The following is a 26,056-nucleotide window of genomic DNA, read 5'->3' on the forward strand; positions in this document are numbered from 1 at the left end:
CCAAATTTCTCCATCAAAACGGAGCTTAACAAAAAGGGGCCAGGAGATAACCACATCAAGTGATATTTAAACCACTGGATGGCTGTCTTTCATCATAAGCCTGGTGACAAGAGCTGGTTTAGGAATAAGCACACAGTGACCTTCCTTATCTCACTGAGTGGGAGCTATGCATCTGTCTGCAGCCCATCCCACTTTCCTGGTCGTCTTTGTCTCCAAAAGCCTGTACCATTGTGTTTGGATATTCAAGTCAGATATAGTGTGTGTGTGTGTGTGTGTGTGTGTGTGTGTGTGTGTTGCTCACTTGGGTCACAATAGTAAAGGAGAGTTTAGACTCTGAAAAATTAGAGAAAAGGAAAGGCAAGAAAAGTCAAAAGAGGACTTGACAATATAGTACATACGTCAAAGCAATCTCTTCTAAATCTCAATCAGTTGTTTATTGGTCGGCAAACAAGTTTCACTTTTACAACAAATATTAGTAATGAGGTCATCCAACTTGAGACCGTACAAAATGGATCATAAATTTAAAAAAAAATTATATGTGCTGCTAATTTACCATTTGTATTCCTACATTACTTAAAATCCTGTCAAATAAATAAATTTCCCTGTTAACAGAAATCTTTAAAAAAAATACTTCAAAATAATTTGACCTTTCAACTCACACTACCAGGGAGTGAATTTCCTCTAACAATTGGTAGTGCAGGTGCCCACTTGGGGGTCAGACTGCACAGTCAGCACTTTTAACGCCTATGGAATACAGCATTTCACATGCAGAAGCCCCTCTAGCTCTAGAGACACCTCTTAGCTTCTAGAATCGTAGCTACTGCCTTGTTGATGAACTGCTTGCCAAATATGCTTTGCATTATTACAACAGATGTGCCCCGAAAACATAAAATTTGTCCTGCTCTAATTTGCAAAATGACGTTGGAAATACTTGGGCTGGATAAAGATATATAGCGAGGGAAGGAAGTCTAATTTTATTTATTTTATTATTTTATTTTTTGTTAAAAAATAATCTGTTTGCATTACTAGAAAATGATTCTTATAAAGTGATAGCTTCATTTATTTATTATTATTTTTTTGCCAGGTGAATTTTTAAAGAAAAAAAAAGTGGGGGAAGAGGGGACAAAAAAATAAAAAGAAAGAAAACAAGAAAGGAAGGAAACTTTGCTCTTTTACTGGTAGACAAACTTGCAAGACTAGCACAAAAGAAAAGGAAAATTTCTTCTTTGCCACTACATTAACAGGACTCAGATTCTGGAGGAACAGAAAAGACTATATGCGCAATGCTAGTATCTGTACATTACATAGAAATTGTTCAATTTATTTCTGCCATTAGTTTTATCATCAGTTAATACAGCAAATCATAAAATATGCATTTAGCATATAATTCTAGAATTCCCCTCCATCAGATTATTAATTTTGTTGTTTTGCTTTTGTTTTTCACGGCTATTCCCGCTGTGGTGAACTCAGGTTTCGAGTGACCGTGAACCGCTATGTGATACAGTTCTGCTCTGCTTCTACGGGCGGGGCAGCACTCCAATCGAGATGCAGCATTGTTACTAATTTCAAACAATAGTTCTGGCCTTTTTTAAAAAAAAATCAGGTCCTTGTAATTCTAGTAACAGAGCATCAGAGATGTTAAACAAACACAACATAACTCAACAAGGCCACAATGAGCGCCATTTTCTTCTTATCTCGTTCATTAACATAATGAAGTCTCCATCTGAGGGGAAAGGAAGGGAAAGAATGGGGCACAGGAGGATCTCAGCAGTTAGCTTTCTCCCCTGGGCTGACCTAAAAATTCAAGTTTAAAAAAAAAATGTCAGAGAGTCTCTCTTTTGAGAACAGCATCAGATGTCAGAGAACACACGAGGACCACTGCTTATATCGACTCAGGATGGTCCACCAGGTGTTAGCAGTCCTGTTGGTTGCCATGTCTGTGTCATCTTCTATAGACTAGTGACCAAGTGCGCGGGTCCTTTGGACGTCCCCTCCGGAGAGGTCCCATCTTTATTGGGAGGAACTATGAATCCGTCGCTGCTGCCGCGCCCCAGCTGGTAGTAGGCGTGCAGCGGGTGCACGTGGTTTCTGGAGCCCAGGTTTGGCATGCTTTTGTAGTAAACATCTTCGGCGTCACCACCCTTGGCCGCTGCGGTTTCGGTCTGGGTGCTGGTGGTCACACTGTCTGCAGCGGGCACGCCTGCCAGGGCCGGCATGCTGGTGTACAGGGAGTCCCTGTGCGGTGACTGCAGGTCTTCTGTGTGCTCGTCGGTTAGCAGAGGGAAGAAGCTCTCGCTGTGGTCCTGGGGGAGCCGCCTCCTGCTGTAATGATGTGGCTGGTGGTTATCCGTGGAGTAAACCCTCGGGGGCAGCAAGGGAGCATCGGATTCCTCGTGAATGAGTTCCAGGCCCAGACTCTCCTCATGGTTAAAGGACGCTGCGTCATCCAAGACTATGGCGTCATCTTCACTCCCGCTGCCTAAGTTGTTCACCAGTTTGTTCATCATATTCCGGTTCTGTTCGCTGGAGCGCTCGTGGTTGTTCAGGTATGAAGGGATATAGTTGGAAGTGAGTTCCTTTAAGATCTTTTTCTCTAGGGCGGTCTCGTTGTGGTTATAGCCACGGTCTATAATTTGCACACAGTTGGTCAGGTATTCGCCGCCAGCAATGCTGTAACTGTTGCCATGGTTACCATTCAGTGGTAGAGTATCCATGACACTTGTATCCCTGGCATTGTTCAGAAGCCCCTCTGAAAAAGATTACAAGACACTATGACATTTATATCCAATGAGCCATCGAACACACACACACATACACACACAAACACAAAAGTAGAAACATTTATGACTCTAAAATATGTATAAATTGCTAGCATTTAAATATTAAATGGAAAGAAATAAAAGCACTATTAAATCTATACATGTCAGCATGTATGTATATAATCCAAAAAGTGTAATAGAAATGTTATATGGAGAAAATAATTATTTAAAGTAAAATTAAAAAAAACTTATTAATTTCCAGTTTCACACAAACAGAATATAATAAAGTATATTTAGTTGTAACTGGCAACTTAAAAATAAGATTTGATGTAGTCATTCACTGCTTTCAATTTATACACATTAAGGCCAGTTAAATCATCATTTCTAACTTTACATATCTCTGAAATAAGTAACATAATTCATTTGTGACACTTTGAATATGCAGTTCAAAACTAAGAGAAACATTTGGTATCTTGATATATAAATATAGTTTAGGAAGAATAGAAAATATTTGCATACAAAAACCACAAATGCATTATGTTAAATTTGCAAGTTGTAAAATAATGTCCAGTCAAATATACATGCTTTCAAAAGTACTTGGATCTTTTTTTTTTGCATTTTTCTTCTATAATCACATTAGTTACTACTGTTTAATAACCCAACAATTATTGTTTAGGGTCACTGGAGAATACTTCATAAGAATGTGTAAAAACACAGTGTTTGATTCCTAAAAGCACAATATATTTAAAGTTATCCTCTTATAATGACTGATGACTTGGGACATATTAAAATTTACTTTTAAAGAAGATAGACATTTTATTCTGGTAAGAAAGAGCTGCAGGAAAATAAATTTAACCACAAACTTCAAGGTTTTTGTAGTCTTTTGAATAAGCAGTTCAAGAATCTATAATAGTTTCATAAATTACATTAAGCACAGCCACAAAAGAAAAAAAAATCACCTACACATTTAACCAGTGCTGGTAAATAAGGAAGCTATGGTGAAGTCCAAAAATTTCCTTGAAGGATTTTCTTAAACCTCTAGATACACTTCTAAATTGTGAAAATATAGCACTCATTCTATATCTGTGATGCAATTATGTTTCTGAAAAGCCAGTTCAATGACAGGTTGAAAGGACACGTCACATGCTTATGCCAATTTCATATGGCCTTTTGCCTACTTCGCATCCACACCAAACGGTTTTCAAAGAGAGCAATTCATAAAAATCCATTAATAAGCAGCCACCACAGACATAGTTTGAAGCGATTTATTTTCATGTCATAAAATATCTGGTACACAAATTCACAATGTTAAGGGAAATAAAAAGTAAATGCTTTTTAAAAGGGCTGAGTATGACTGGTGACTGCTGTTGTAGCAGCTGGTACGGTATGTTTAATGGGTATGATAATGTTGTGGATGCATTGAAATTTTTTTTTTTTTTAAATTTTGTTGTCAATGCATTTGGTATCAGGCTTAAAATAGCGGTAGAAAATCAAGCGGGCACGTTGCAATGGGACACGTGTTTAATGATGGAAATGCACTAATCAAAATTAAAAGTGTATGGGTTACTTTGCAAAGGAAAATAAACGCTTAATTTAAAAACAATTTAACTCACACAGACAATACATGAGACTTAACAATTATGTTGACTACGTGACAGGATAAAAGAATCAGACAACGAGAGCGTCTAATCTCTATTAGCAGATAGTTATAGAAGTTGAATGATAGGTTCTTTTTTTTTTAAGTTTTGAAATTGTGAGATGAACTGTTTTTAATAACTACATCATCTATATGTGATGCAATAAAAGTGAACTGAAAAAAATTACATTTGATATGCAATGTTTAGCTTTACTCCCATACTTGTCTCTCTGTAGGGCTCTAAACGACAGCATGAAGAAAAGGAAAGAAAAAACAACAAGTAAGCTTACGGCGACAGTAGGAGGAACATGAGTCAAAAGCAAATTGATGATATGCAGAAAAAGGAGTCACGGGAAATCATTTCCACCGTCCCCAAATTCACGAATTTGTGTTACATGGTTTACCACAATTCAAACACTAAAATGTTAGTCAGAAAACAAGGGCCCTCCCGCTTAACACACACCAAATACAATGAAGCTTTTAATAAGTGTTGCCACAGCTCACAGATTTCTTATACACTCATATGACACTTCAAATTGTCACACAAACCAGAGAGTAAAAAAGGAGGGTGAGCCGTGACTGTTTCTACTGCTGTGTTTCAATAGGATAAGGATGTGGTGTTAGAAAGTACCAGCTTATAAGGAACGACACCCACTGTTAGAAATTAGTAGCGAAATTAAAAAGAAAATACAGAAAGAAAACTGGAATTGAAGTTCTCATAACTCTGTTCTTTTGGGTCTTGTGTTTCTTCTCTCTCTTGCACCAGGGTTATTTCACTCCATTGAGCCTAGACAGATGCTGGTTGTTTGTTTGTTTGTTTGTTTGTTTGTTTGTTTTTAATGGAGTCCAATCACAATCTCTGTTTTACACATTGTTGTACTGTTTATATAATATAAATGAAGTTATCTTTGTCTTCTATTAAAGATGCAACATTTGGAATGTAAATAAAACAATTTTAAAAAGATTCGTTACTTATAAATTATATTTCAAAAACCCTAAATTTGTACTACAAGCATAGCTAAATAATAGAGATGCTGAGTTGTTTAAAAATGAGAAGGTCAAGCCTGAGCTATCTGAGGCTCACATTAATAAGAGGTTTAAGTACAGGGGAAATATTTAATCCATCTATTATTCTGCCTCCCAGTAAGAAAGAGAAAAGCTTCCATCCAAAATAGAAAGTTTTCTTTAGATTGCAATATCATTTTATATTGCAAACTATATTAAGAGTAGATGATTTAAAAGACAAGCCGGGCAGTGGTGGCGCATGCCTTTAATCCCAGCACTTGGGAGGCAGAGGCAGGTGGATTTCTGAGTTCCAGGTGAGCCTGGTCTACAGAGTGAGTTCCAGGACAGCCAGGGCTACACAAAGAAACTCTGTCTTGGAAAAAAAAAAAAAAGACAAGCCACCAATTTCTTTTCCAAGAAAAATCTATCTGCAATCAGCGAGAATACTTTTCCTTGTTCTTTTGTTTATAGGAAGTTTAAAGTATCCAAGAATAAAAATGAAGGAAATTACTGGGCCATATCGCTTCAGAAGACTCTGGCTTGTAATACAAAAAGTCTTTTTTTTTATACAAATATTTTTGTCAGTGTTTACTAATTGCACAAATTTATCAGCGGATGTTCTCATACATGCACACTTTAGTCATATTCTCTGGCTGAAGGGGTAGTTTTGAATTTTAAGTATTGATTATCCTCTTACAAAAGAGTTGTGTCACATTTTTAAAATGCAAAGGAAATCCCAGCTAAAACTTTGAATTAGCTTTAGAAGAAGAATTCAAACTAAACAGTTAGCTGTTTACCAGCTGGTCCAAATGCTTCTAGTCTCATTTGGGCTCATTCAGCAAGGGAACTAAGATCAGTGGAACCTGGGCCTCCTCTGATGCCACACTGTTAATGCAGAGGAGGAAAAATGAGAAAGTAGGCGTAGACTTCTCCCAGCTCTGCTCTCCTGTACTGATCTGCCACAGGGTTGGGGAACCATAAGGTAATATTAATTTATATCCTGTACGACTTTGTATTCCTAGCAAATATAATGCACTCATCACTGCATCCTGCCCTATGACTTTTTGTTTTTCTTTAAAGTTTTGAATTTGAATTCAATTACTTTGAAAAAAATACGCTTATTTTAGTAAAATCATGACTTTCTCTTTATGTAGCGTTATTTTGGCAGGTTTTTCAATGAGACTTATCTTTATAAAATTTCTCATCCTGAGAAGAAGATAATGGTCCGGAAATAATATATGATATTTTAGATATTTCTATACATAGTCTTTCAAGTTAGTGTAACAAATGTATTTTCTTCATTTTTATTTCTAACTCCATATACTTCAGTAACACTGTGAATACATTTTCACAAATTTTAAGAAAAGGCACTTGGGAGCAAGAATGACTACTTTCAAACTGAATGATTCAATGCCCAAACAGCGTTTGGCACAGTTGAATTAGAGGAAGCACCAAACAAAATCAAGTGCCAATTCAATATGAACCACGCTAGTACATACCAAGCTGCCTATATTTCATGAGAGATTTTTGAAGGCATAAGATTAGTAGCAATATGACAATCACAAAGATTTATTTTTTGCTAGTTTTTTAAAACATGCTCCAAATGCTAGTATAGTTCCATACGTCTTAAAAAAACTATAACATAAATAAGCTACACAATTCAAATTTTGACTTTAAAAAGAACAAAAATACTTAAGTTCTTTTTTTTTAAGAATAGTCATTAGCATTTATTAAATTTGGTGAAATAAAAGACAAATTCATCTGGATGAAGTCTGTATATTTATTGATAATTTTGTACAACAATGTCTAGTAATGAATTACATAAGAATAACATTGTGTGTATATGGTATTATTTTAGATTTCACATTTTGAATATTTTGGTTTTATATCTTTATATGTATTTTGTCTAGGAACATAACCCAGCATGGCTTTAAACTTGAGTTTGATTACTAGTAGGGCTTCATAACTGGAACTCCCTTAGGTAATCATTTTAACCTGTGTTCCATATTTTAAAAACTCCTTGATTTTAGGATAATGACAGAAAGATAAATGCTGACTTAGGAAAAACATTTCAATTAAGAACTGCTACTTTTTCCTTCCATAAGCAATTATAAATTATATATGAAAAGCAAAACAAATGTAATCTAAATTGAGTGTTTAAAACAATTGCCAGCATCTTCTATAAACATAATAATATTGAGTACATGTAATTAGCAAACATGGTGCAAATAGTCACTTAACATCATTTAAAATGTGCTAATATCTCAGCATGTTTTAAATTGTTTATAATGACATATTTACTTGTTAGTTGGGCTATGAAAAATAATGAGGAATAAAGTAAAAAAAATTTTTTCTACCAGCCTCTGTTTTGCCAAACCACATCTGGCACACTGTGCATACTGCGCAGGACACAGTTCATAGGCACCACAATGGCACAGGGACCCTGACAAACAAGAGACTGTAGAGAGTGAGACTATGAAATGGGCCAAGAAACAGTCTCACCTTGAGAGTTCTGTTTGATTAGGGAAACAGAAGGAAAGGGGAAAAACACATTAGCTGTCTTTAATATTTTAAAAAAATCACCAAATAATAACACAGCACAGGCCTCTTTGCTCTAAGCGGCATACCCAAGGTGATCTATATACATATGAAAAACAAACCGAGCACTTCAGCCAAAATACATAGGCTGGATAATATCCTGAGGTGTGGAGGCCACTGGTTGAGGAATAATTGATCCTTCTAGACATCAGCAAATGAGGATTTCATGTTCTCTGTCCCTCTTCTCAAAGCCTTTGAGCAAAGATGCTCCGAGTCTATGACTCATAGGCATGCCATTTTTTGTTTAGAAACTGGATGAAACTGAAAAGTCCCAAATTTATTTGCAAATAGCTTAAATCACCATTTAATGGCTAACTTTGGTGCTTTAAAAATAGCTTTCAGGTAATTATTTACATCTGAGAAGGAGCCACCTGGGCAAGCTCAGATGGCATGAGACATTGTTGGCGCACTGCAGTGAGCACCCCCCTTTAAGAATGGGGCATAAGTTTATACAACCACACCACAGTCACCTCAAATTAAATTAAGCACAAACAAGCTATCCAATATTCTGAGTATAACAGAAATCGATTGCTAATCTATCACATTCAGTTTAAAGAAAAAAAAGAAAGAAAAAAACTATTATTTCAATAAATAGCTCTCTAGGTAGGATTTTTATTTTGCGCGACTTATACTTGAATAATTTTTGTGATCCATTCACCTGTACAGAAATTGGGTACTTAAAGAGGCTTTTGTGCCTGTGACAAATATCTATGCTCTTAAAAGGTTAAAAAGAAAGTCAAGCTTATACTATAAGATTTTTAAACAGATACGTGCTCATTGGTTTTTGAGAGAAAAATTTTATGTAATTTTCAAGCAAGACAATGCACAAAGAGACCGTCTTCACAGGAAGCCATGGGATAAAAAGAAGTTTTGTGGCTTGCCTGGACCAACTCCACTAGGCCCGGTGGGAGTTGAGAGAGAAGTGGAGTAGCTGATGTCTTCCAGCTCTTCCATGCCTTAGGTCAGTGTACTTTCCCCTGGAGTTAATCTAATGCTTTCATCAATACTAATGTCTGGTGCCCGGAGTGAACTTCATGATACAGCAAAGGAAGATTTATTTCCTCAATCTTATAACGTTAAGACTACTGAATCAAGTCTTCCTTTATCTTACTTACCTTGGGCAAATATTCTCATGTCTCACAATAAATGTACAGGTATTTAATTTAGAAATAAATGAATAACAGGGAGGGACTGACACATCACACGATACATTTCATAACAGCACAGGAAAACAAACACGGACGGATGGATCGGGCATTTGCTTATCAGAAAGGAGTCTACTCACTAAGGAAACCTAAGGAAAATGGAAAATCAAAGCAACAGGAAGAGTAGAATGTAAAAGGACTCTGTGTGTCTGCTTCCAAAACAAAGAAAAGGCGGGAGGAAAAGAAAGCAAATAGATTGTGCCCATAAAAGCTACATAAAGTGGGACTCTCACTTGAAAAAAAAATTAAGATAAACTCCAGCACACCTTGTGCGTTGTACATGCTGATAGAAGGGTTGTTACAGACCGCCGGTTCCCCAAGCAATGTATTATAGGGATTGTTAGTACCATGCGGACGAAGCAGAGCATTGCTTATAAGATGATTAGCCATGGCTCCTGGAGCAGCCCCATAGAAAGACAGAGAAAAAAAAAAAGGTCAATCAGGCAAATGTGCTTGAAAAAAAGAAAGGAAACATTTAGAATGACAACAGTTGACATAGTCCTGATTACAGGCAGCAGCTAAATAGACTAAAAAAAGATGCCACTGGCACACACATTTCAATGATGCACGTGTTTGAGTTATTGGGAAAGAAAGAATTTACTGTATTGATTAAGCCACATTTAGGATGTTCTCTTTCCCAAGGGGTATGTAAGAATACATTCCCATGCTTGCTAAGAATTGAAACCAAATTTAAAGAAAATAAATTAAACCTTGCCATCCATACAAACAGAACACAAAGCTAAAGCCAGAAAAAGAAAAGGTTAAAATGCAGAAAGAAAGCTACAACTAAACAAAGACATCCCCTCATTCACAGAAACCATTAAATATTTTTCTTTTTTTTTCTCACGAATGTTAAAAGAAAAAGAATAAAATGCTACAAGTATGACTGAACATTCATTTGGAGAGCAACTGCTGACACAACAGAAGAGTTTGGTATTTCTTTAAATTCTATGAAAAATATTTAATTGAAATAAAATAAAATACAATTATTCATTAGTACACCATAGTAAGCATACTAATCTGGTGGCCTAACAAATATGGTGAACATTATATGGTTGTTAATTTTAAACAAAGTATCAACTTTATGGTATTAAGCAATACACACATACATACATATATTTTCCATTTTCCAATTAGTTGTTCAAACTTTGGCTTACTAAAGTAACATAGTTTTATATGCAAACAGATACTCTTAGTGTCTAGCATATTAGTGTAACTATGAAAATCTGCTGCCTACAAAACCAATAGAGCAAATGAAAAAGATAACAGGTATAATTATATTGAAAATACGTAGGCCATATATGAAAATGATATGTTAGAGTATAATTTATGTCAGATGTAGGGGTTAACTTGAGTGAGAGAACACAAGCACACGTCATATCAGGAGGAGGGTGGTGTACACAGGTTTATGGAGTTTAGATATGAGAGTGAACATAGAGACTGTAGACTTGGAGAATGTATTTGTTCTAAATTTATGAGAATTTGTCATTCAGCATTAATCTAAACCATAGAAAAGACTTTCAGAAGACTTTTAAAAGTCAGTATTAAAACAAAGTCCAGTTGGAAACAGGTAGACAATTATAAACAGTTTTCATAGAAAAGATGCCCACATGTTAGGTAAGCTCACACACACAAACAAAAACAAAACCCTGTAAGTATCCATATAGCGAGGCTTAAAATCGTAATCATATAACATTACATATACAAAATAAAAGCAGCTGCAACAGAGAGTGAGGTAAAGAACACAGAGAAACCCAATGGATCACTTATCACTGGGTGGGTGGGGGGGATATAAAACAGTTTCTCTGGGAAACAGTTTGGTGGTTTTTCATTGAACAAAAACTCTCTATGTCACCCAGCAACTGCATACTTGTGCACTGATTACAGAGTCACTGAAATCTATGCTCATGCTACGATTTGTAAGTGAAAATTCACAGCAGCTGTATTTCTTAATACCTCCAAACAGGAAAGAGCCTGAATTTATTTCAACTGGTTTATAAGATATAGAGACAGTGTATATCCTACTGTGGAAGACGACTAAGCAATCATAAAAGCCAACCACAGTTCACTGTAAAACTAGCCAAATCTCTATGGATTATAGCAGGAGAGAAAAGCCAAATCCCAAGTTCATATACTATGTCATTCCATTTATTATTTATTATATGTATATTAAGAAATTATGAAAAAAGAGTGGTTGGTGACGATCCAAATGACAAGTGGGCACGGCCACAAGAGCATATCGTACAATATTATGAATAGGAAACTATTCTACATACTGACTGTGATAGTGGAAGCATAATCTTCTTGAGTATGGAACTGCACTCAACAAATAACCATACAAGCACAGCTCCACTGAAGCAGATGGAATAAAACTGAACAGAGTGTTACAGATCAATATCCTGGTTGCAATACTCAGTTTCAGAAGATGCTGGTGTATGTGGTAATTCCACATTGTTTTGTACAGTTACACACAGATCTATAGTTACCTTAGGATAAAAATGAGCTAGATTGGGTTAGCAACACAATACTCTTTTCCACTCATAGAAATATTTTAACAGCAGTAAGGGGAAATTAGGTGACAGTAGCGTTAATGTTCTTTGAAATAATAAACCTCTATCTGATAAGATGCTAATCAACAGACAATTAGGTTAACCACAAAAGTGAGAAACCCAAGAGTTAATGTAAAGCGGCATGCAGCTTGTCAGCACACTAAAGACAAAAATATCAGATCTTTCAGTCAATATGTCATTGTTTGCCTTCTGCATATACTGTGTGGGATTTTTAAAGTATTCACTAGCAAGTAGTTAGCACTTGCTGTCTGAAGTTACATATATAGTCATTCAAATACTCCCTCGCTGTGCAGTGTGAGGCCTGCTTTTACTCATGTGATAACATCTGTGAGGACGTTACTTTTCAATGAAGAATTATACATATGAGACTTTAATTCTTTAAAGTTAAAAACAATTTATTTCAGTGCTTTTGTGACAAAAATAGAAGGTCTTAAAGCTTAAACATTTATGGATTTTAGTTTTTTTATATATATTTATGATTGTTTGACACAGGATTTAGTCTACAAAACATTTTTAAAAAAACAAGTTATATGTAAATTATGTCTACTGCAGAAAGTTGGTATTCTGAATCAAATAATTTCCCATTCACTTCTACTCTATGTAAATAGAAAATGAAAAATATAACTGAGAATAAACTAATGTCAAAAACTTAAAAACAGAAAATACTCAAAAAATATTTACATTCCTTCAAATATGAAAAGGGGTAAGATTTTATTCCTGAATCTCTCTGTACACCCCTTAATTACCACATGCGATCTAATGGGAGTTAATTGGAGAACAAACGAAGGGTTGAAGTTTTCATGTGTTTTATTTATTTGGTTTATGTAACATAACATGTAAACTGTGGACCAGAGATGGTTTGGGTGGTAAAGCCCTGGCCATGAAAGCATTGACCTTCAACGGCCCAGGTGAGAAGCCCTGTGCTGGGGTTGAACACACACCATGTTAGTGCTGGTGAAGAGGAAGTTTCTCTGCAGCTTACTGGTTTTCGTTGCTAAATCAGTAAAGCTCCAGGATCATTGAAAAACCCAACTCTCAAAACCAACCCTGAAATCTTATACATACAAATAAGACTCAGTAGCTTGTAGTGATACATTTAAGAATATATATAAATACATATGTATGTGTAATAACAATTAAAGAAATAGAAGTGAAGAAGAATTTGAGAGCTAGCAAGGTGGGTTGTAAAAGACAGGAGAGGATAGAAGAGAAAAGAAAAGTGAGAAAGTGATGTAATTATATTTTAATAGCAAAAATTTCACCTTAAAAAAAATCCTGTAAAATAATCACTATTTTTCTGTACACAACCACTCCTCTCCCAAAAAGATGAAAAATTACAGAGGAAGAGATGTGATAACCACTTGTTCTGGCCTGTCTTCACACACACACACACACACACACGCACACACACACACAAACACACAGCAAAAATGAACATAAAATATTAAATATTTATTTCTTTGCCCTCTAATGTAAAAATCTTTTATAGTAATATATAAGAAGCTATGCAATAAATAAAAAACAAGTTTGAAAGAATTCTGTATAAACAAGAAGGTGATGGCTCAGTATTTTAGATTTTTTTTATTATTGTTTATCTTATAAGAAATCCCAGTATATAAAGGGAAAATGGTAAGCATTGGAACTGAAAGAACTTCAGAACGAATTCTAGTGATGCTATTAGAGTGTTTACAGGTAATCCCTCTGGTGTGTCTTTCCCAGAATACAATTCCATTTCAGTTCCCAAGTGTTTTATTTGATTTTATGTTTTAGAATTTTGGAGTATACTTTCAAAGCACTTCAGACAGCGCAACTATGGATACAGGAAAACAAGCTGAGCTTTAAAGTTGATTTCCATCAACTGAGAAAGGCTGAACACATGGACTGAAATGCTCGTAGGTATTAAGCTAAGTATTCATCACATAAAACCAAATTCAGTCTCGGACACCTAAATTTTCAGAAGAACACTTCCTCATACTCTGAAGCATATCAGAACCAGTTTGTTACTGATCATAAGCAATGACCCACAGCCATCATAGGAGATTCTTCTACTCTTCATGCTATAATTATAAATTTGAAAATAATTTAGTCCTCTGGAATAGAAATGTATATTAGTCTTTACTTTGGGAACGAGGAGGCACTGGCTGATGAAATGAAAAGAATAACTAACTAAAATTCCGTTTTCTTTTTTTACTGTCCTCCGCCTTTTAGATAGCTCATGTACCATTTGAGACCAAGGTTAGTTATACACATGTTGAGTATTACTTCAAGTGAAAGCTTCAGCAGTAAGAACAAGAGTGGGTAGTAGTACATGATGACCTACTATTTCTCAAACAGCATGAAGACAGAGATTATTCCCGGAATGTGTTGCTACAGAAGAGACAGGAAAATATGTTTGTAATCAAATCATTGCTCTTTCCTGGATTCATCTGGTGTTAGAAATCACCTTTTCAAAGCTGTGTTTACACCACGCAGTTTTGTTGTTGTTGTTTTGTTTTTTAAGAGCCACCTCACCAGGTCCTAGCTATCAGTTAGTATCCCTTAAAGGGAGAAATCCTTTAAGGAAGTATGAGTTCCCCTTCCCTATAGCTTGCACTCACATGGGGGTCGACAGTTATACTTTTGAATGGTGGCACCGTCTGTGCAGAGGGAAACAAACATGAAAATTAATTTCAGCTTGTTATTGATGCTTGAATCTTCCAGCTGAAAACCTGCACAGAACCTGTCGTCTTCCATCTTTTGTGTTCAAAGGTACTTGTGTCTTTTCTTTGTGGCTGTCCTGCACTGCACTAGTCTGACACAGTCTGTTCTGTTTGCTTCTGGCTGTTTCCCCAGTTGACGGAGGTCACTTTGAATTCTGAAACTGTTCTCCAGGAATCTGTCTACCTTGTCTCTTCCTCTTTCCTGGAACTGACTTCTGATTTGTAAACTTCCCTTCTAGCAGCTGTGAAATCGCCAAAGACGTCCAAGAAGCTCACTGTTTACAGACCATCTGTCACTGTTTTTTAGCTTAAAAGTTAAGCTTACTGGTTAGTTAGTTTGAGACACAAATAAGTTTGTGGGGACCAGAGATAGCTAACTATGCGGAAAAGTGTTTAAACTTTAGGGAAACTTAATGCAGAGGTTGTTGTAACTGCTCTATCCCAAGTGTACAGAGCCCAACAAAAGAAACAACACTACCCTCTGCTTAAATAATGAAAAGCTTTTCTGAGATTGGTGCTGTCTATGAGTCATGAAATCAAACTTGAATAGATTCTAAGGAGTGATTTGTTTTTATTTTATGGATAAGAGTGTTTGTCTGCATGCAAATATGCATATCACATTGCATACTTGGTTCCTGGAAAAGCCAGAGGAGGCCATCAGACTCCCTGGATGATTGTGAGTCACTGTGTGGGTGCCAGGAACCAAACCCAGATCCTCTAGAAGAACAGCAACAACCCTAACCGCCTAATCATCTCTACAGCATGAATTTGGAATAATTTTTAAAGTGTGTTCATGGGCCAAATGCTGAAGGTATTTTTTTGTTTGCTTCAAGAACAATACTGGCTTCATTAACTACTGAAACTGTTCAGGCAGAACTAAACAATTATAGAATTATTTGAGGCGATAAAATGTTCCTCAAACACTAATGTTTGGTAGTAACACCAATGTTCCCAAACAAACAAACCAAAATATCTGCCAGAATTCAAAGGGGGAAGAAAGCTAAGTCAGGCTAAAAATGAAGTAGCTATGTAAAAAAAAAAGTCTATTTCCTAGACAGAATATGGCTATTACCTTCTCATACCTATATACTTGCTACAGAAATGAAATTTAGACGTCTAGTGAAATATGAAAAGGATTTAAGACTAAATTTCAACATATGCATAGTTATTCAGAAAGAGCCAATCCCTGAGCCTTTTATTTATGATGCAAGAAAGTTGCTCATCAAATAGAATATTTATGTTCTATACTGAACAACCCAGAGAAGCTGCTCTTATGGTTTTTGAGATAAACAAGATTTAAAACCTGGAAAAGACAATCATTTCAAAGGATGGATATTTACTTTCTTTTCCCTTTATGAATACCTGAAGTTTAAGACTGATAACAAAGGCTTTTGAATGAGTGAACCACAAACAGTAAAATATCAAGCCTTATTGTTTTAACTAGAATTTTCCCCACAGAACATACTACCTCTTTCCTTCTAGCAATAGAATCCATGTTCTGATATCAGGACATCAGAATGACAGTGTAACCTGGGTTAGTTCAGAGCAGTATGCTTTCAAACTGAAGCAGGAGACAGATCTGAGACAGGATGAAAGTCTGGATCACACTTGAATGTCTATTTTATCATTTGGAGAAATATTTCAAACAGCAATTCTTCTTGACAGCAAGCTAACAAAAGTATACTGACTGATAAGCTCTAAAAATAACTTGATTGGTACTCTGTACTATGCTTCACACTGCATTTTTAATGTGCTTGTATTTCTCATTTGAACGCCAAATTTAGATGGCTAAAAAAATTTGTGATTTGAAGTCTTAATGATTCAATAAAATAAGAGAATACAATCCAAGAACTACAGAACAATAAGTCTCATGTTCAATGTCTTATTATTTAATGAGAAGATAATGAATATCTGTTTATTCTAATTAGCTTTACCATGATAATTCTCTTTAACTCATCCTCCACTCTGTTCTTTGTAATTCTATCTTGTTTGAACATATAGCTTTTTGATTCAAGGTCATACAAGACATTGCCAGATTTATATTCAAATATTTAAAATAGTCGTTTTCATGTATTTTTAGGATCCCCTTCAACAAAAAAGGTTTCAACAGAATTTTATTCTGATCCTTCTTGGAGTTCAGTAATATTCTCTCACATACTTTTCAACATTTGATTATTTTATATTAAGCTGTGCAAAATCGGCTAGAAAACTGAAAGTAGGTAGTTTTTATAGAGCCTTCTAAAACCTCAGAGAAATAATTCAAAGACATTATTTTAAATATTTGGTTTTCTCCCCATTACTTTTTCTTTGTAAGAAAGTAACTGTACCTTCATTCTTGCCTATCAGAAGACAATGTGATCAATAATCATTTTAGTTTTGTAGTGTTACACTATGGAATAGATAATCTTGTATATTCAACATGAAGTCACTTATTAAGAAAACAACTAAAGCAATCTGTCTGGCTCCCTTAAAATTATGTAAAATAACTCTCAACATAAGTTCTCATTTTAATGTTTCATTTCAAACAATGAATGAAGTTACAAAGTGTCAAAGAAGCAATATTTTGTTGAAAGTCAAGAGCTCATTTGTCATTTTTTTCTTTAGTCATAAATTGAAGACCTGACACCTTGATTTATCACACTGTGCACTTTTAATAGCCAACAAGTTTGCTATTAAATTTTAATCAACCTGCCTATTAAATTTCATTCAAATGGTTTGGAGATATTTCAGCTTCTTTTAATAGATAATTCATTCACTGGGAATCTATTAAGATGGATTTCAATGACACAATTTCCTCCAAAGTACAGAATGGCTTATTGTTAGTTCAATATAAAATGAAGGACGCTGATCCTGAGCTCTAGCCTCTTCTTTAGTATTGCAATTCATAGCTTTAGGTTAGAACGTGAGGAATTAACTGTCTCAGCCCTTCTATTTTCTCCTAATTGTTCACGTCCAGACTGGTGAGGTTGTCTTTAGCCAATATTTCAAAGTCAAGTTCATGGGTCAATGTGTGCATTATTTCTGCATTACAACACATCTCTAGAACGTTGTCAGGAGCATTCTTATCAGCTCACATCCCCTGGAGCAGCACGGATTGTCAAATTCTTGCTGAGACTCAATAGTGTAAGACTTGCATCTTGCTACTTCCTGTCACCACTGTCCTCTGTCATTCACCATGTGAATGACATGAAACATGTTTCTGACTCGAGAGCCTGTTTTCCAAAATTGCTTTTGTTTTTTGTCTGTCAGTTTTGGTACTTTTGTGTTTGCTTCTGAATCACTGAATTTTTATTTAGTTCATGTGTGGATAATCCTTATATAATCTGATCACTAACCTCTTTTATATATTATTTATGTCTCTGGTTTTCATTGTCTTGCTTGCATATTTTGTTCTGTTTTGGTTTTAATTACACCCTATGTGTTCTTCTAAAGATTTTTAAATTTAGGGTTTTTTATTCCCATTTGATATTTTCTCTGTGGTATTAGATCCCACATAGTGAACCTGTTGCTGGTGAAAGAAATGATGTGTTGAATATTTTGTGATGGTTTCAAAAATTAATTGGGAAAAATTGCCACGCCCAATCTGGTAATCTAACCAATGGTAGTGGGGATGGGTCTCAGGATTCTCAATGAAACTTGCTAGCAACAGAAGAAGCAGCCACGTGTAAGTGTGACGAACTTATGTTCCTTTCTCTTTATTCTTCCCTTTTGCTTTGTCTCAATTGTTTTTATTTTTGTTGAAATTATTTGTCAGTGCTTAGTCCTGACTGCTACTCCAAATTCTCCCATCTTGGACACCTTATTGATGAGATATCAGGTATGTCCTATCATTCCCAGCTAATTTCACTTCTAAACCTCATGGTTCATGGTCAAAACATGTATTTATGTGTTCTATTACCTGTGTACTAGGGCTAAGTGCTTACTAAAGATCACACTGAGGCCGAAATTAACAGGCCGACTTTTCTTAACCACAGAAATTAGCAACGAGCCTAAATTCCTCCTTAATAAAATTTACTTAGTAATACTCCTTGATTCCAGAACTTGTACATAACTCACTGATTCATTTTTTCATAATCAAAGTCTTCATAATCTGCAACTGGTATGAAGTTAATCTCAAAGATTAAATTTCATATGTTTGGTCATATGTCTTTGCCAATAAAATTTCAGAACTCTTGAAACAGTGGCTGCTTAGTAATATAAAATAGTTCTCCAAGTCAAGAACATAAAGCTACTAGTATAATTCACTGTCTACTTTTGGTATTTCCTTGTATTATGTAACTTATATAAAATTGCTCTCAAAAGGCCCACTCTAAGAAAACACTTGAAGAATAAAACTGAAAGCAATGCATGAAACATATGTCTGAAAAAAAAACTTAAATGTTCTCTCCTGTATGTGGATCCTGATTTTTAGTGAGGGTATCAGATGTGTCAGTGTAGACAAAGGCTGTCAAACTGAAGAAGACACCATGAGGGAGTGAAAGAGGTGTTGGAGGTGAGCATTAAAGAGACATGAGTGACATGAACTAGGGATGGGGAAGTGGATAATACAAGGAAGGCACGGGATGTGGTGGCAATGAAGGCAGAGGCAAACTGACAAACCAATTCTTTCTGAAAACTCTATAATGAAATATAAAACTGTGCATGACGTTTTCAAAAGTATCCCTGAAGTATAAATTGAGGAAATTACTCAAGAATGGGGAGAATTTTGACAATTCTCCTATTTAGGGGGCTTATTTTACATATTACCGTAACCCCACTACCTTGTGTTTAGACGGAGGATCTTGCAAATAACACTGTTTGTACTTCTTTAAAGACTGTCTTCCTTCAGTTCTTATGTCCTCTCTAATATTTCCTAATCCACTAACGGCCTCCTGGGGTTGTATATTCCCTTCTATAATACCGGACAACTTTTGTAATAAAGTAGCCACATTATATAGTTGATGAATTATGAAGAAAACATAATGAAAATCACCAGAGAATCCATCAATCATATCCTTGGTGTACTGAAGGTTAGACTGAGCTAGGGAAATATAAGCCTTTGTTTACACTTTAATAAATGCTGTTTTAATTGGATAGGTATAATTATATATATATTACAATTTATGTTTTTTCTAATAAATATTTTTGCTAATCATATGTCATCTTTCACATATTAATTTGTGGTGTAATAACTAATTCCTATTTACCTCTAATTTACAGCTAGTTGTCATATTAGGTCACTAAAGGTCACTTAAAAATATATTCTTAAAAAAACATGTATATACTGTGACATTGGTAGAGGCTACAGGAGGGACTTAGGTGACTGTGGTAACGCTCTGCCCTGGCTTTTGCCTGTTTTCTTTTGTTCCTCATGCCATGTGAGCAGTTTCAAGTAGTTTCCCCTCTCACACCTCCTTCCTGTCATGGGTTGAAAATCAATGGAGCCAGTTTACTCTAGATGGCAACCTCTGAAAGGATGAACCAAAAAAGCCTCCATCGTTCTCGGGTGGTCTACCACCACAATGAGATGCTAACACAGAACCTCAAACGTTCAGATTGTTTCCTCTACAGAGAAGAGTGCTACCACATCCCACCCACGCTGCACCCCGACATCGATCTACAAAAGGTAGTGAGTGCTTAAGGAAAAAACCCAAATTGTACTCTTTAGGAAATGATGTTAAGTGTAGTAACATTTCAAAGGGAAGTAAGAAGGCTCTGTAGCATTAACATTAACGACTGACCAAGGATTCTCTCTCTGTACCCTGATTTTGAGACAGGAAAGATAGAGATACTGTTAGTAATCTGTTAAACTCCACCTCCACAGTTACCTGGCAGCGGCCAGGTATGCTCCTCCCCACAGTTACCTGGCAACAGGCAGGTAGCCCTGCCCACTATAAAAGGGGCTGCTTGCCCCTCCTCTCTCTTACTCTGTTGACCTGCGCCTGCAGGTTGCTGTCTCCCCTCCCCCCTTCCCTTCCCCCTCTCTCCACGTGGTCACGGCCGGCCTCCACGTCTCTACTCCTCTCTCTCTCCTTTCGCTCTCCCATTCTCTTAATAAACCTCCACTCGTGGAGCCTTCTACTCTGCTGTGATCTGTCCCAAGCTGCGCTGTGAAAATCCTTTTAGATACTACAGACAGCCGACTGGCGACTGACTGAGAACACATACAAACAGTGCTCACTACTGTACAACTTTCTATGAAACTGGACCATATGATGGAACCATATGACAGGGCGGAGGTGGAGCAGAGAGGGGGAGGAGGCTGCTGAGTAACTCTTCAGAAGCACTTTCTCCTTCTCTTCTACCAAGGCGTTAAATAGCTTTGCCCCTGACTGACTTAAACTGATCTGTAATGTATTTCCTTTTGCGGGTGGATGGGACATTTGTTACGGACACGTTTGGCCTCCTTGAACTAGGAATCACATTCATACCACGACTCCTCTAATTGAATCAGTGTCTCACCTTTAAAAATCATTACTTGTGCTGCACTTGGTTATTAAATTCGATTTCTAAAAGAGGGTTCCTTTATCTTACAGGACTTCTTTAGGTTTAGTTTAAACTTTGAGTTTTTATTGATGTCACATCCAAAGGAAGAAATTGATATAGAAAGCCCTTACCCCCCGTAGGGGCAATGAAAACACCAGAATAAATATAATACTGGAAAGGCTGAGTTATGCCCCAGAATACTCGTTTACGCTTCATAATGCTTGCTCATAACAAAACGTATGTTGGGCACGCGGTTCTGATTTATGAAGCTATGCTACCACTATAAGCAGATTATTAAATCGTTTTGCAAACTTCAGAAGTAGATGTCAGATTATATTAGGAGCTGGTTAATATTTATAGTGAGTGATTTTATAATCCTTCAGAACAGTGAGGTTTTGGGGCAATATCACTTATTTTATGCACATAAATCAAATCGTATTTACTGATATTAATAAAGTGCGCTGAGCGAGGGTGCTGTTTTACCCTAGTAACTTTAATTTATATAAATCATTAATCACAGTCAAACGCCCCTTACATTTGTTCATTTGCATTCGCTTTAAAAGCATAAAAACAAAATATGTTTGGAAGCCTGAATATTAATGAGCTAGCAGGTGATTTACTGTGAAGTTGCTTCTGCTTCAGTGACCAGCCTCCTGAGAAAGACAATAGGGGCTCTGAGAAGACATGCGTTCAAATCAGGTCTACTCACGTCTCTGCTCGCTACACAATGGTTATTTAGCAAGGCTGTCTGAATCGAACTACTGTTCTCTAAGCTTCTGGAGGGTAGGACGGGGTTTGGAAGTAAACAGGAGACAGTGTTTGCTTATATCACGATATAAGGAAGGGGAAAATACATTATCTTTATTGGATTGCTACTAAGATATAGATTCAAATCAAAGTGGAAAACAGGAATAGATATAATTTACATTTCTTTGTAATTTAGAAGGGACAAATCAGCTTTACTATTTTTGTTTTTCTTTTTCTCCTTTTTTTTTTTTTTTTTGGCTCTCCTCAAGCTAGCGTCATCGTAGGTAAATTATCACTACTTGTTCTACTTGGCATCTAGGGAACCAATTCATTCATCCCACCGTTTTCTGGAGAGTAAAAAAGGAAAGGAAATGCCGAGCAGTGAACGGTGAATTTTAATGTCGGGTTCCTTGAGACACTGGCAAGACTCAGTTTTCATTCCGCTGTAGATCCTTATTGCAAGGCCTCTAAGAGATTAAGGCCTTTGTCAGAAGTCACTGAATTAGACTGTATAATTCTGAGAGCTGCACTGTGAGGCTACGAATGAAGTCAGAACTTGTAAATGTCTTCTAAGTGGCGATCTTTCCCCATTCCTCTAGACGTGTTGCTAGCAGATCAGGTCAGGTTTCAAAAGGTAGGTAGCTGTGTTCTTACAAATCTATGAAAGTAAATAGCCACGGGCCATCATGATTTTACTGCCTGCATACATGGATGAAGGATGTTTATGGAGATCGATATAACTCTTAACCAGGAAATGGGAACCTATCTGCAGGAATAAACAAGCGCTAGACATGTAAAGGTCACTCTTCCAACATGAAACAACTCTGTATGGCTTAAATACCCAGAGCCTTTCTTGTTAGATGTCCATTCATAATATTTAGATCATATTAACTTGTGTGACAAAACAGAGGTAGGGAAGTGACAGAGAAATGAAAGCCTGTGACACTAGCCAAGCCATCTCACAAGATGGGGAAAATGCTTTTTTTTTTTCTAATTCAGAAGAAGCAAAGCTTTGAAATTACCGCATCCTAGGGCTAGGGTTGCTGCACCCCAGCACATTGGAGCAGCTAGCTTGCAAACCTTGGCTGTAAATAAAAATGTCTGAACTCAATTTAATTAATTAAATGAAAGGAAAAATAAATGTAACCATAATGCTTGTGATAACAAAAACGTAATAAAACCTTATTTCAGAATCTTAATTTCTATTTAGATATAGAAGAAAAATAGATCAAACTCAATTTTCATTTACTGTTACAATTGTATTCTATTACATTTGTTCACCATGAGATTTCCTAAGCAGGAGTGATGAGCAGGAGTGAGGACTGGAAAGATGACTACATTGCCCAGTGCCAGAATACAGTACTGAGGAGAAATTTTGATTTATTTGTGTGTAATCTTGGGAAGAGCTCAAGTTGAGCACAGCCATAGCCTTCCGACAATACAGTAAATATTTAAGTAAACCAGCAAATAAATCCTCTTGCTGACACTCAAGCTTGTGGAAAGGTTGGCTTCTATTGGAGGTCACACTTTCCTGAAACTCTACATTCACCATACAACTGCCCTAAAGATCTCTTTCCCGGGTTGTATCGTGCCATCAATGATGTTACTTTGGTTGTGGCTCTGGTTGCAAGAACTGAAGATTTGCTAAGATGTTCAATACTTTGCTAAGAATATGTAAGAGTTTATATTGAAAATCAACAATAACCCTTTCAGAGTTTTATATAACACCTAGGAATAAAGGCCAGGTAACAATCAAGTTTGTTATACCGGAAAATCTAGAAAGATTATCTGATATATTCAATATATATGATGCAACAAGATATTAAAAAATAATATCTGAGATGGAAAAACAAATAAAGAAAGAAAAAACCCAAACAATAACAAAAAAAATTACTAAAATTCTCTCTGTCCTGCATGACAAATTCTTCATCCTTAATAGGTCCTGAGATGGCGTGACTGAAAGAAACTAGGTTAAGATATATAAAATTTAAAATGATATTTTTCTGATATACTGAGCAGTAACATGAATTAGGAAGAAAATATAAATTAAAAATAAAAGTTTCTTAAACTATAGCTTATAGTTTCCAAGGGTCAACACTCTTCGAGTCAAAAATGGAAGTGCATATCTAACTTAGGTATGGAATTATCATTTCTAAATTGTATAGCTGAATCTAAGAATGAATGGAAGGTTAGACTATATGAAGATGCAAAGATGTCATATCTAACATGTTTATTTTGATAGCAGAGGATATAAACTTTTGAGCACACAGATATGATTGTTTATGTTGCCGAGGTGACTGAAGTGTTTATTTGGAAGTATGAATCTTAGATGTCACATACCTAAATATGTTACACACGCCTGAATGCAGGGAGGATATGATCCTGGGGAATAAGACAACATTAAAGAAGGAGGTTAAAGACTATCTTTAGAGATATGAAGAAATAAATTCTCAAAGTTCTCTAATCATATGGGGATTAAAAAATAGTGAGATGAATTGGGGAGGCTCTTCCAGGGCTCTATTCCTACTTTAGATGTTATTTGACAATTGATGGTGTCAGGGCTGAGGAAGAGTGACTTCTTTTGGGGAGTGTAGACATTTGAAGGTTGGCAATGCCTCAGTGACTGACCCCATACCGATAAGTATACACTCAGCATTAATGGACTCTGTAAGGTAAAATAATAAAGAGAGATAGATAAACTAAAGGCATAAACTTGAAGGAAGAAGTGATAGGTAGTCCTAGAGGGGCCGATTATGAATATGACTGAAGTATATTGTCTATAGGTATGAAAAATTCAAAGAAAAAAGGAGGTAAAAATAAAATGAAGAGTTTATCAGTTGAGACATTTGGGGAAGGAGGTGTTCCTTCCTATATCCAGGGAAATTAACACAGGAACTGAAAACGCCCTGCGACGTGCAGCGCCACTCATGGTCACACCTCACATCAACACTCGTTTTCACCCTTTCCCCAGCTCTTTACTAAAATAACATGACATGCTATAAGAATTTTAAGACCCTGCAATTAACAGCTTCATTAAGTATCTTCAAAAGAGTAGAAATCGTGTGAAACCAATCAGTACAAAATTGGTTCATTCTCTCTGAATTTACTTGAAATTGGCCCAGTCATCTTTGTATTGCTATATTCATAATGGATGAAATTTGAGAGGATTAATGGGAAATAAATTTAAAAAATACAGTGTTATATATTGTTCTTTACGCTAATGTCAGAAAAATAGCTCACTATACCAAGTATTACCAATCTTGCATAGGATGGTGTTTTTACATTAAATCTGATCACAATACTAGAAAAAATTAATTAATAGTGTACCTCTATCCTTACAATAGGCCTTAAGGCTAGCATTCAAGTCCCATTGTCCCACCTTTTCTAAGCAACAACTCTGCTGTGGCTGCTGGAATCTCTGGAATCAAGGTACTTTGGCAGGATCTCACTGAGAATGCTAGTTTCCTTTGTAGGGTCAAACTGCAAAACCTCTCCAGATGGCATTATTTAACAGCAAAGAACATCAGTCACACAGCAAGCAAATTAATTTCAAGGCCACTGAGGCAGGAGTGATCATCTAGAGGGGAAAGTGGAAATATGCTGATGTCTCTTTAAATTTTCATGAAGAAAAACATGGGCACTATATTGAAAAGGAGAGGCCTTGAGAGGGACTTTTAAAATGAGCATCGTTAGGGAATAAGAAATTAGGAATAAAGGACTAAGAATGGGTCTGTTTCGTTTTTATGCATTTTCTTGTATTTGGATGAAAATCTCCATTCACTATTTTTACTTGTCACAACATGATACAAAAAAGTTTAAATCATCACTAATTACAGTTACTATCTCAGTGACTCTAAGGCAAACCAAACCTCAACAAAGTTAGTGTAAACCATGTGTGTCTGCACAAAACACAGCGTGCATATTATTTGGCCCAGCACTTTGTAACTGTGGGGATGTGCTGCCCTTTATTGTGATGTCACATAGAGCTCTGATATAAGGTACTTAATCATAAAGCAGGAGAGGTGGACAACCTATTTCTAAGTGACAGTATAAAACACTCATGGAAACAGGCCTGAAACTGTCTCATCAATTTGTTTGACGTTAAGATGAGAACAACTGTCTTAGTAATAAAAATAATTGAGTTGATAAAAACAATAGCTTCCGGTATAAAACTGTACTCTAAGTGCTTACCAACGCTCACTTCAAACTGTGTTCATTCATTTCTATGGCAGCCAGGTTATTTCCTCTCATCTCTTCCCTCTCTTCCCTCTCTTCCCTCTCTTGCCTCTCTTCCCTCTCTTCCCTCTCTTCCTTCTCTTCCCTCTCTTCCCTCTCTTCCCTCTCTTCCCTCTCTTCCCTCTCTTCCCTCTCC

General features: G+C 36.1%; 1 protein-coding gene across 1 annotated transcript in view; it reads right to left on the reverse strand.

The window, feature by feature from the left end:
• Positions 1-254: 254 nt before the first annotated feature.
• Positions 255-26,056, reverse strand: part of Adgrl3 (adhesion G protein-coupled receptor L3) — a 444,442-nt gene continuing 418,640 nt past the window's right edge. The window contains exon 23 of the mRNA XM_028780743.1: positions 255-2,749. Coding sequence (XP_028636576.1) covers positions 1,950-2,749 — 800 coding nt within the window. The 3' untranslated portion in view covers positions 255-1,949. The remainder of the gene's footprint in view (positions 2,750-26,056) is intronic.

The sequence above is a fragment of the Grammomys surdaster genome, unplaced genomic scaffold, assembly GCF_004785775.1.
Source record: "Grammomys surdaster isolate TR1022 unplaced genomic scaffold, NIH_TR_1.0 372, whole genome shotgun sequence".
Taxonomy (NCBI): Eukaryota; Metazoa; Chordata; class Mammalia; order Rodentia; family Muridae; genus Grammomys; species Grammomys surdaster.